The 13,034-nt window shown below is 39.4% G+C and overlaps 1 protein-coding gene across 1 annotated transcript; it reads left to right on the plus strand.

Annotated features, from left to right (window-relative positions):
* The first annotated feature begins 7,931 nt into the window (after positions 1–7,931).
* Positions 7,932–9,429, plus strand: LOC119529305 (proliferation-associated protein 2G4-like). The gene has a single exon (XM_037829571.1). It carries the CDS (start codon positions 7,986–7,988, stop codon positions 9,168–9,170), a length of 1,185 nt encoding a protein of 394 aa, XP_037685499.1. The 5' UTR covers positions 7,932–7,985; the 3' UTR covers positions 9,171–9,429.
* Positions 9,430–13,034: the final 3,605 nt, after the last annotated feature.

Below are 13,034 nucleotides of genomic sequence, written 5' to 3' on the forward strand. Positions count from 1 at the left end.
TTAGTGAACTGTTGCTTTTCTCAATATAAAATACACCTTTTTAATCCTTTTAGTAAGTTTCACCTTGATTTCTATTTTGTCTGATATTAATATGGCTGCACTAACTCTTTTTTTTTAAACATTTGTTTAGTAAGCTTTTTCTGTCCCTGTATTTTCAACTTTTGTGTCATTTTGCTTTAAGATATTTCTTGTAAAAATCATAGCTGGATTTTGTTTTTTGTTTTTTATCCAATTGGAGTGAGTGTACCTGATTTTCAATGCAGCTGTATATTTCTTTTTCAATTTATTTTCTACCAATTATATGGTTTTGGTATGAGAGGGAGAGATGGCAGCATAGGCTCAGTTCACCATCTTGAAAAAAAGTTGTTTCAACAATGAAGTTTCTATATATTTAAAACTTTTATATAAAGTTGATCAGATGTTAAAGTTGCAGCCATGCGTATGTATAGTACAAGCCTGCTAGAATGCATTTTATCCTTCTGTGTAGGGGGAACTCCAGAGTAAATGGATCATTATTGAAACTATCAGAATCTTAATATTGGGATGCCAGATGTGGGGGTTATAATAAGATTTCCTCTTTTTTTGCAAAGGTTTTATTTAAGGGTTAATAAAGTAAACCCTTAATTTCATAGACCATGAATGACATTAACCCATAATAAAGTAAAACCATTCTTTTAATGGAAGACGAAAAATTTTAACCATGTTTTCCTTATACTTTGGTATACTTAGTAACAAATGTACTACTAAATTTATGAAAAGAATTCATCAATTTCACAAAACCCTCAAGGCCTAATTTTAATTTGAAAAAAAAAAACAAAAAACAAAAAAACAAAAAACAGAACAAAAAAACTCCAAGCACCTGTAGCTTCTACAAAAGAGGAAACTCTTTATCTGCTTTAACTATCTCTTTAATTAGCTGGGCTTTTGTATTCCATACAGTGACTGCTGGGACCCCCTGGGGAGACTGGAAGGGAAGGGGAGCAAGTGTGGCTTTGGCCACGCCCTCACTTCAATTGAAACATTACTTCTCATTTGTTTTATATAAGATTTCACTTGAAAAAATGATTTGGCTGCAGAAAAAAAAAACAAAAACGAAAGAGGTAATCTGATGTACCATCTACCACTTCTATCTTCAGCAAAACTATTCTTAAGTCCTTTACAGGCATATAGCATGTGTCCTTCTTCAAAACAGCTTCATAAAAGGGAATTTCTTTCAGGTCCCATTGAAGCCCATTTGTTGGCTGGAAAATTCTTGAGTATTTCCAGCCCAGTCCCTTTATGCTCAGCTTTCTAAGATCGTGCATCTTTTTCAGAATAACCTTCAATTATTTGAAGATGATTATCCAGCTATTACTCAGCCTTCCTTGCTTCAGGCCAAATCAATCCTACTTCTTTTAACCCTTATGTACACAACTTACTTCTCCACATTTAAATCATCCTCTGTGGTATCCTCTTCTCTCTGAAACTTCAAACTTCTCATGTTTTTCTTCGATTACCAAAGCAAGAATGACATGCCATAGAACTGAGCATAATGAAAAGGAAGAGCCGTCCTTCTACACAGTTCTTTCAGGCTTTGATTTGGTTCTCCTTTTGTCCTTCAAGATCACCATGATGATGGTGGTGGATTAAAGATGGCAACACATTCTTTGACACCCTTCCCATCATGAAGTGGAGGTAATTTCCCCTCCTCTTGAATCTGGTCTAGCCTGCGACTGGTCTGTGACCAACAGAAAAAGGCAGTTTAGGGACTGGCCTTTAAGAGGACTGGCAACTTCCACCTTGATTTCTTGGCTCATTTGTTCTAGCAGAAGCTGCCCACTGTGCAAGAAATCAGGCCAACCTGGGGTCTCCATGCTGTAAGGGAGCCCAAGCTAGCTAGGTGGAGAGGGTAATTAGAGAGTGATGCCTCCTCAGCCTCTATCTCTTCCATCCATAACAAACCACAGAACTGTAAGAGATAGTAATGAATTGTTGTGTTAAGCCACCAAGTTTGGGGATGGCTTGTTATACAACAAGATAACTTTGTGGTTTGCTTACCTTTCCTCCTCTCAGGGATCTTGCTAAACATGTATGAATTAAGGGCCCCACAACAAAAGAACTGCTTGGCTAGCCCCATTATTTTGTGAAATAAGAATACATTTAATTTTGATAGTGTCATGTTCATAACTAGCTCTACACTAGAAGACTTGGAAAAGAAACACCTCTAGCAGAAGACGGTGTTAAATATGGCAGGAATTGGTCATATCCTAAAGGGAATACAGCAGTCAAAAAAATATAGTCTCTGTAACAACATGGATGAACCTTGAGGGCAACACATTGAGTGAAAGAAGCCAGACACAAAAGGACACATATTACATGTTCTCACTGATATGAAATAATTAGAATAAACAGATGCATAGTCTGAAACTAGAATACTGGTTACCAGGAGCCAAGGGTAGGGGTAGGGAATGGGAAGTTAATGCTTAACTGGCACAGAGTTTCCATTTGGGGTGGTAGAAAAGTTTTGGTAGTGGATGGTGGTGATGATAGCAGAACAGTGAGCATAATTAACAGCACTGAATTATATATGTGAGTGTAGTTAAAAGGGGAAATTTTAGGTTGCATATATGTTACTAGAATAAAACTTTAAAAAATGTTAGGGCTGTACAACACAAGCAGTAAGCCTTAACATCTACGGACTATAGTTAATAATATAATTATAGTACTATTCTTTCATCAGCTGGAACAAAGGTTCCACACTAATACAAAGTGTTAATAATGGGGACAAGGAACTCTGTGTTTTCTGCCTGATTTTTCTGTAAACTTACAACTTCTCTAATAAAAAAAATTTTAATGACGCTTGTGCCAGTTCGTATTTATTATGTCCCCAGAAAAAGCCATATTCTTTAATGCAATCTTATGGGGGCAGATTGATTAATCTTTTTGATTAGGTTGTGGCCCCTTGATTGGATGTTTCCATGGAGATTTGACCCCCGCTCATTCAGGGTGGGTCTTGATTAGTTTACTGGAGTCCTTTAAAGGAGCTTGCACAGAGAGCAGAGAGACACAAAAGACACCCAGAGAGATGTTTGCTGATGTTTAGAGATGTGGAAAGAAGGACGTTTGGAGATGCTTAGCCAATAGGTGCTAGTCCAGAGTTTGCTCCGGAGAAGCTAAGAGAGAAAAACCCAGAGACATTTTTGAAAACGCCATTTTGAAACACAGCCCGGGAGGAAGGGACCAGCAGACACCAGCCACGTGCCTTCCCAGCTGACAGAGGTGTTCAGGACACCAGCTGCCATTTTTCAGTAAAGGTATCCTCTTGTTGATACCTTAGTTTGGACACTTTTATGGCCTTAGGACTATAACTTTGTAACCAAATAAACCCCCTTTATAAAAGCCAATCCATTTCTGATATTTTGCATAACAGCAGCATTAGCAAACAGGAACAACTATGGAACCATATAATAACATTCAAGGGGAAAATCATGATAATAAACTGTAAATAAGTTAATTTTTTTTTTTTTTAAGTAGAAAAGTAGGGCCAGGGAGACTCACATACAGTCTGAATTTGACAGAGGAAATATTCCTATCCAGAAGAGGGCTGCCAAAGCCTCCAACAACTTCTGCAGTAAAAATATATCCTGCCTAGACTCCAGGCCCTGCAACAAGCCAAATTCTTTTTTTAGTGCATTTACTTTTTTCCACTATTAAAATAATCCAAGTTAATATAAGAACAATTAGAAAGTAACAGCAGAGAGAAGAATAAAAGGATTCACCTCCTGTCCTATTACTCAGATAACTACTGTTTACATCTTCTGATGTATTTCCTTCCAGTCTTTTTTTTTTTTAACATATATAAAGAGTTGGGTCATTATTAGTTTTGTTTGATTTATCCATTGCTGTAGGTAGCCAAAATATTCACTTTGCACACTTCTTTATTTTTTTCATTCAAAATCCTATCGCAAGTGTCTCCCTGTGTGATTATGCAAGCTTCCTACACAGTTCTTAATGACTTCAGGGATTCTCAACCCCAAATCGGCTCCTCCCTGGGCCCCTGCCTGGGCCCCTGCCTGGCTCCTCCCACAGTCAGCTGACTTCTGCTTAGAAAAGGCAAGCTCGCTTTATCATAAAACAGCCATGGCTGGCACGGGAAATCTGCTGCCCCCCAAATTCATAACGCATTTCATTACCTTTGGATTATCAGTTTGGAATTATTCACATCACTGACCTTAGTTATCCACCTCACTGCCTTCGTCATTAGCATGGAGGGTGGAACAGAGGCTGAAGTGTATTCTCTTTAGCGCCTCAGTCACTTCTGATTAGTGAGTTGTTTAAAAAAATGGCCTCGGCTCTAGCAGGCCACTGCCAGTTAGGGTCTTGTACAGGCAAAGCATTTCATTTATATTCCGTCTCCGGGTCAGGGAGAAGGCTATGGGCTGGAGGGGCTGGAGTGGGGGAGGAGAGAGGGACTGGGAAGCTGAAGTGCTTGCCCCAGCACTCCTGTCCCCTCCTTGCCTCCCCTCCCCTCTTCTCCAGGCCGTGCGGGAACAGAACGCACTCTCTCTCTTTAGTCCCCTTTCTCCTCTGCAGAAAACAGTGCTGCTGTGCAAGCTTGTGTGTGAGACAATGGCAACCTACAATCATACAATACTTGTCATTCCCTCCCTCCACTTAGGATGGCCTCTAACAAAAGACCCTATTTGACCCCCAAGGCAGGCTAAGGCTGATTCAAAGCAGGGATTTGAATCAATTTAAGCTGAGCAAACCAAGGACCACAAACCAGCCACACTCAACTTACTAACCTCTAAGTCAAGCCAAAACAGTCGTTTTCTTTAAAAAGGGGGGGTGGGGGTTGGGGGGAGATCCAAGTAAACTAGCTCCATCTCAGAATCATAGACAATATTTTCAGAGGCTTGAACCAGGACACAAACAACCTCCAAAGCAAAGGAACTGTAACAATACTCCACCATTATTCAGTGCAAGCTCCTGGCAAAAGCGCTTTATTTAGAAATGACACACCTTTGCAAACCCCTTACCATTTTAAAAGAAATTCCTGAGAGAGAGGCATATTTTGTTTTCTCAAACATTAGCCTGTAAACACTGTCACTGAGTGCTGCTTTTTAAAAGGCTGGCAATATCATATTCTGTTGGTTTGCTTCCCATCCGTTGCTCAAAAATATGTATGTAAAGTATCCTGTCCTTGGCCAGAGCTCCTTGCTCACCAGCTGGGACAGTCAGAGGCTGTTTGCATCCCAGTCCCAAGGCTAACAGAGGCTCCTTGTCTGGAAGGAGCCAGCCAGGAAGTGCCTGCTGCTCTAGTGTAAACGTGGACGTTCACTTAAGAAGTCAGGCTGTCTACAGAATGAACACTGAACAGAGGGATGGAGCATTACAGCCAGGAGCTGCAACAGTGGCAAATAGGAAATTGTAGGCAATATCGGAGCTGCAGGCTGCTTCTGAGGCCATTATTTGCCTAAAGCTTTGGCAAGAATGTTTGGGGGTATTGAAAGAAATGAATGATTTGTATGATAATATTTGATCTTCAGGAAAAATTTCCCCAACTTTTCTACATCATCCTCTACTAATAGGGATGTCTGAAAAACTCCTCCGTGGTCGTTTCATAGACTGCACTTTCATCTATCCCACTAGTAAATACATTTTTCTGATATTTTCACTTCTATATTTACACACTTGCTTATTCATTCTTTTCAACAAATATTTATAAACTACAAACTGTGTGCACAGAAAACATGGGCACTGGTCTTGGCAGAGCTCACACACACACACACACACACACACACACACACATACACACACGAACATGCAAACACAATTTTTATGTTCTATCACTTTATCAAGCACTTGGTAGATGGCAGGTGTCTTAGGTACCGGGGTGATGTAACAAAGTACCACAGACTAGTTGGTCTAAACAACAGAAATTTATTGTCACACAATTCTGGAGGTTAGAAATCCAAAATCAAGGTGGTGGCAGGGCCGTGTTTCTTCTTAAAGGGAAGAATCCATTCCATGCCTCTCCCCATGGTTTCCCTCTGGCTCCTGTGGATGGCCGGCAATCCAGGAGATGCGGTGGCTGTGGCATGACTCAACCTCTGCCTCTTGTCTCACGGCCCTCTGTCTGTCTCTCTCTGTGTCCAAATTTCTCTTCCTCGTAAGGATACCAGTCATATTGGATTAATGTCTACCCCAGTCCAGTTTTGTCTCACCTTATATGTTTAAATAACATCTTCAAAAATCCTAGCTACAAATAGGTTCATATTCACAAAACCAAGAGCGAAAACTTGAACATTTTTAGGGGACACTTTCAATCCATAACAGCAGGCACGGTGCTAAGAACTTTGCATGCACTATTTTAAAAAATCTTTGTGACAACCACATTTTGTAGTTATTGTTATCCCCATTTTCTAAATGAGGAAATTCAAGTCCAGAGAGGCAGCATAATTTGCCCAAGACTCACATAACTCATAGTTGGCAAAGTTAGGAAGTAAAACAAAGTCTGCCTAATTCCTAAGTCATTTGTGATGTGTTTTACAGCCTGTCCAGTGTTTGCTAAATGCAGAATTGACCTCAGTGGTCAAAGAACAGACTTCTGGAGATTTCACCCACAACTACAAGGTAGTATCCTCAAAAGTGGACAACTAAGAACAATGGGAAAAGCCAAACGTGGTGTTACAAAATTTCTTCACAAAAATTATATTTTATGCCAGATTCTAGAAAGTTCAAACTAGAGGCAAACATATTTTTTTTTTTTTCTATTTGGAGCAACCTAAAATTCAACAAAAGAAAAATGGCTAATTACAACCATATGTTCATTTAATAGGACATATACAGAATGGACCAGAGCTATAGGTATCAAAGGAACTGACATCCAAAACATGATATTAAATTTGAAAAAGTAAGTCAAAGGACAAGAATAGCAACACCATTTATTTCAAGTACAAAAACTAGCAAAATGATGCTATACATCATTTATGGGCAGATATAGTTATAGTATAAAATATATGCTATGATGAATACTAATATGGGGATACTATTTTTGTCTGGAGATGAAGAGAGGAGAATAGGATTAGGGAAAGATTCAGACAAGTCTTCAAAAGTATCTTAAAATCATAAATAAGCACAGTAATAGGATTTGTCAGAATGTGTAGTAGGTATACACATGATTGTTTTGGTATTCTATAGGGTTTTCTATTTGAAATATTTCATATTTTTTTAAACATTTAGTCTATCCTCCTTAGATAAAAGCCAAGGAATTCCAAGGATCACCAGCAGCCAGCACCAGAATGTTACAGACTTTGGGAAGAAAGCATCTCTTTGCTGATGCCTCAATTTTGGACTCCTCCTAGCCTCAAAACCATGAGCCAATAAATTCCCATTGTTTAAGCCAACACATTGTGTGGTGTTTGTCAAGGAGGCCTCAATAAACTAAAACAACTGGCATCAAGATTTGCTTGGCTCCACCCTCTCTAAACATTAGCATGTCCTTCCCACTCCCTTCAGCTGAGACACCCAGAACTCTTGTCCAGGGCCTTCATTTCCTGGGCCTTTCTTCCTTCCTTTTAGCTCAATTAATTTGGCAAATCTGTATAACTCTAATAACTGCAAGTTACCTTAACTCATAGCATAATCAGGCACTAAGAATGACCAGTGTGAACGTGGGAGGTGCAAAATGGGTTGGCCTACTCTCATGTCCATAACATAGGGGTCTGGGAAACCAGTTTGCTTTACCCATGGCATAAGATCTATATACATTTCAAAGCTCAGTGTCCTGAAACTGAAGTTGAAGTCTGAAGATTCACTAGCCAAATTGGTAAAATAATCAAAATGGATAGAGCTTCTAAAACAATGGAAGTGGGTCATGAATTCCATAAAATGTTTTCTAAGCTCATTGAGTTAAAAAGCATAACTACTACAGCCTGCGGCTGGGGAGGGAGGTAGAGGCAGCGACTCAGGGGAAACCAGACTGTGGTGGTGGTGGTGGGAAGATGTCGGGCGAGGACGAGCAGCAAGAGCAAACTATCGCCGAGGACCTGGTCGTGACCAAGTATAAGATGGGGGGCGACATCGCCAACCGGGTACTTCGGTCTTTGGTGGAAGCATCCAGCTCGGGTGTGTCGGTACTAAGCCTGTGTGAGAAAGGTGATGCCATGATTATGGAAGAAACAGGGAAAATCTTCAAGAAAGAAAAGGAAATGAAGAAAGGTATTGCCTTCCCCACCGGCATTTCAGTAAATAACTGTGTATGTCACTTCTTCCCTTTGAAGAGCGACCAGGACTATATTCTTAAGGAAGGTGACTTGGTAAAAATTCACCTTGGGGTCCATGTGGATGGTTTCATCGCTAATGTGGCTCACACTTTTGTGGTTGACGCAGCTAAGGGGACCCCAGTAACAGGGCGGAAAGCAGATGTCATTAAGGCAGCTCACCTTTGTGCTGAGGCTGCCTTACGCCTGGTCAAACCTGGAAACCAAAACACACAAGTGACAGAAGCCTGGAACAAAGTTGTCCATTCATTTAATTGCACGCCAATAGAAGGTATGCTGTCACACCAATTGAAGCAGCATGTCATCGATGGAGAGAAAACCATTATCCAGAACCCCACAGATCAGCAGAAGAAGGACCATGAAAAGGCTGAATTTGAGGTACATGAAGTATATGCTGTGGATGTACTTGCCCGCTCAGGAGAGGGCAAGGCTAAGGATGCAGGACAGAGAACTACCATTTACAAACGAGACCCCTCTAAACAATATGGCCTGAAAATGAAAACTTCACGTGCCTTCTTCAGTGAGGTGGAAAGACGTTTCGATGCCATGCCATTTACTTTAAGAGCATTTGAAGATGAGAAGAAGGCCTGGATGGGGGTGGTAGAGTGCGCCAAACATGAACTGCTACAACCATTTAATGTTCTCTATGAGAAGGAGGGTGAATTTGTTGCCCAGTTTAAATTTACAGTTCTGCTCATGCCCAATGGTCCCATGCGGATAACCAGTGGTCCCTTCGAGCCTGACCTCTACAAGTCTGAAATGGAGGTCCAGGATGCAGAGCTAAAGGCCCTCCTCCAGAGTTCTGCAAGTCAGAAAACCCAGAAAAAGAAAAAAAAGAAGGCCTCCAAGACTGCAGAGAATGCCACCAGTGGGGAAACACTAGAAGAGAATGACACTGGGGACTGAGGTGTGGGTCCCATCTCCCCAGCTTGCCGCTCCTGCCTCTTCCCCTTCCCTCTACACCCCAGGCTCTGTGAAGTGCATTTCGTCTTCTCCACCCAGGACCGCCAGCAGAGCGGGGTCTCCCTGCCCCCATTCCAGTCCCCCAACCCACTCACCCCCTTCCAACAACAACCAGCTCCAACTGACTCTGGTCTTGGGAGGCCAGTCTTCCCAGCCACCGAAGACTACTTTAAATAGAAAAAGAGATTGAATAATAAAATCAGGAATCAAAAAAAAAAAGAAAAAAAAGCATAACTATTATTATAATAACGAAAGTTGCCATTCATTGTGTACCTCCTCTGTGTGCTGGTGCTAAATAGTTAAGATTGTAGCCGCAAATAGGTAGCATTAGCCCATTTTACAGATGAGGAGACTGAGACCACTTGATTGCCCAAAACCACATAGTTAATAAATTCTGGAGTTTGTTAGAGTTTTAACCAATGCCTCTGTGGTTTATAAATCCCATATTTTACCCTTTATGTAGCAACATCTCATTCATTGACACACACATACATACACACATAAGCTCCTATCTTCCCTCTTTATTACCTCTTCCAATTCAGTTTCAGTGAATTTAAAAAATTCCAGAAAGCATGATGTTCATTAAAATTGGAGAATAAATTTCAAAATTTTAAATAAATTGGAGAATAAAAAAAATTGGAGAATAAATTTTAAAATTGGAGAATAAATTAATTGAAATAAACTCTTTACTTTTTAAAAAAAAGGCCCCTGAGAAAACTGTAAAATCAATTTCTGCAAAAAAAGTCAAAATTTCCCATTTGTGGACAAAAGATATGAATAGACATTTCTCCAAAAGACATATACAAATGGCCAAAAAGCACATGAAAAGATACTCAACATCATTAGCCATTAGAGAAATGCAAATCAAAATCACAATGAGATACCATTTTATACCCAGTAGAATGCTACTATTTAAAAAAGTAGAAAATAACAACAAATGTTGGAGAGGATGTGGAAAAACAGGAACACTTGTTCATTGTTGGTGGGAATATAAAATGGTGCAGCCGCTGTGGAAGACATCTTGGCAGCTCCTCAGAAAGTTAAGTATTGAATTACCATATGACTTGGCAAACTCATCTCTAGATATATACCTAAAAGAATTGAAAACAGGGACTTGAATAGAAATTTGCACACCAATGTTCATTGCAACATTATTCACAATTATGAAAAGACAGAAGCAACCCAAGTGTCCATCAATCTATGATGGATAAACAAATGTATATACATACGATGGAATATTATTAATCCATAAAAAGGAATGAAGTCCTGATACATGCAACAGCATGGATGAAACTTGAAGACATTATGTTGAGTAAAATAAGCCAAAAACAAAAGGACAAATAGTGTATGATTCCACTGATATGAAATAATTAGAATAAGCAAACTCATAGAGTCAGAATTTAGAATATAGGCTACCAGGGGATGGGGTGGGGGTAGGAAATATAGAGTTAAGACTTAAAACATAGAGTTTCTGTTTGGGGTGATAGAAAAGTTTTGATAGTGGATGGTGATGATGGTAGCACAACAGTGAGCATAATTAACAGCACTGAATTATATATTTGAATGTAGTTAAAAGGGAAAATTTTAGGTTGTATATATGTTCCTAGAATAAAATTTTTTTAAAATGTAGGACTGTACAACACAATGAACCCTAACACCTATGGACTATAGTTAATAGTACAATTATAGTAATATTCTTTCATCAACTATAACAAAGATTCCACTCTAATGCAAAGTGTTAATAATGGGGAGGAGGGTATGTGGAATCTGTGTTTTCTGCATGATTTACTGTAAACCTACAACTCCTCTAATTAAAAAAAAAAGAAAGAAATTTCCATGTGTGATTCCAGAGATACATACTTATGAAATGGTTTGACCTCAAGAAAAAAAATTTGTATTTTAAAACAGAAATGTCCTCCATCCTTGATACAGAGAGCTGTTGTCCTCTCTCAACCATCACAAGGACAAAGGTTGAAATATCCTTAACTTCCCCCACCTGTTTCCCCTGCCCAGATCCTGGAGGACACCCAAGCTCCTAAATCCAGGAGATATATATTTAGATGTATTTCTTATTAGAGAAATTATAGGTTTATAGAAAATCATGCATAAAATACAGAATTCCCATATGCCATTCTATTAACGTCTCCATAAGCATGGTACATTTGTTACCATTAATGAAAGAACACTTTTATAATTGTACTATTAGCTATAGTCCATGGTTTACATTAGGGTTCATTGTGCTGTTTAGTCCTATGGTTTGTTTTATTAAAATCCTCATTATAGTAAAATATATACAATCTAAAATTTCCCCTTTTCACCACATCCAAATACGTAATTCAGTGCTGTTAATTACATTCACCATCACCACCATTCACAACCAAAACTTCTCCATTCATCCCAACAGAAATGCTGTACAAATAAAATATTAGCTCCCCTGTCCCTTCCCCCATCCCAGGCTAAATCCATTTCTTCACCTAAAGTGAATACATTTGGCTCTTGCTGGTTTAATAAGGAATAAAATGGCAGATCTATCAAAGAGAGATGGCGTTTATGATGCTTCCAGTTGTAAAGACATTGAGGTCACACCAGCCACAGGTCTCACGCTAGGGTGCTGTCCTGATGCCCTTCTAGAACATGCAGCTCATTCCAGTGCCCAATAAGCATCAGGGAGATCATCTGCAGAGATGCTTTAATGAAAAACTACTTCCAGGGCCTCATGCGTTCCTAAATCAGGGACTCCACCCACAGCAAAATGAATCACACTTCATCTCATTCTAGATCTTTATAAGATGTGCTTTTGTACCATGGGAACTTTCTCTACCAAATAAAATATGAAACCTATATTTCATGCTTTTGTTTTCTAAGTGTATTAGCATTATTATTACTACATAAACAAAAATTTTAATTAATTCTCCAATGTCACCTGAATAAAACCTCCTTCTGATAAGCAAATTTCCAGTCTTCAGTAAGCTGTAAAGACTTCCCTGACAGTATGTTATGCCTATTATCTCAGTCTTAGGATAAACAGAGTTAGAAAATAGAACTCACCAGGGACCATAGAAATCTAGATCACAGTAGCTATTTAGTAAGTGCTTTGTGATTAATTTATTGATTGTCTGTTTGAAATACATCTGCCTTCCTTGATCCATCCTCTAAGTTGGGTTTATGGTATTTACAGTTTCCCACAATACCCCCTCTCCCAGACATCCACTGTCTCTGTCTCCTCAGTTCCTGTGGTTTTGCCAAGGTGGAGAGCAGATGAGCTTGTTCACTACTAAGTTTATAAAGGAGTTAAAGAAAAATAGTCTGATTTTTTAAAACAATGGCAACAATAACAAAACACTCCAGGAATAAGCAAGCTTTCAAAAAAAAAAAAAAAAAAAAAACAAGAACAGTCTGTTTATGCTTGGGAAAAAACAACTAGGGTCTAATTCTACTCCCTCCTACTCCAAAATCACCACAGCTTATAACAACAGTAACTCAGAAGGACCACAAAATTACTAACATGAAACCACCCTAGCCTCTGGCTTCATATACCCCCTTCCTATAAACAACATCCTCTTTGAACCAGCAAGGTACCAGTGTGGGGTTACTTCTGAGTCATGCTGGTGGGGAAACCGCCTCTAGTTAAGCCGTTGTGGTATCAGGGAAGAATTCTGGTTTCCTCAACACTGATGTCCTGGTAAAACCTCACAAAATGTCACCAAAACCATAGCCAGATATCTTGAGAGGGGTGGATTCTGATGGCTCTGATGCTGCCAGGTTTGCTGGGAGGATCCCCTTTATTTTCATAAGCATGGTGAAGCC

The sequence above is a fragment of the Choloepus didactylus genome, chromosome 3 (assembly GCF_015220235.1).
Source record: "Choloepus didactylus isolate mChoDid1 chromosome 3, mChoDid1.pri, whole genome shotgun sequence".
NCBI classification, from domain to species: domain Eukaryota; kingdom Metazoa; phylum Chordata; class Mammalia; order Pilosa; family Megalonychidae; genus Choloepus; species Choloepus didactylus.

Bases quoted from the DNA above. Each gene is read 5' to 3' on its own strand.
- LOC119529305 (XM_037829571.1), top strand. From the start codon at position 7,986: ATGTCGGGCGAGGACGAGCAGCAAGAGCAAACTATCGCCGAGGACCTG.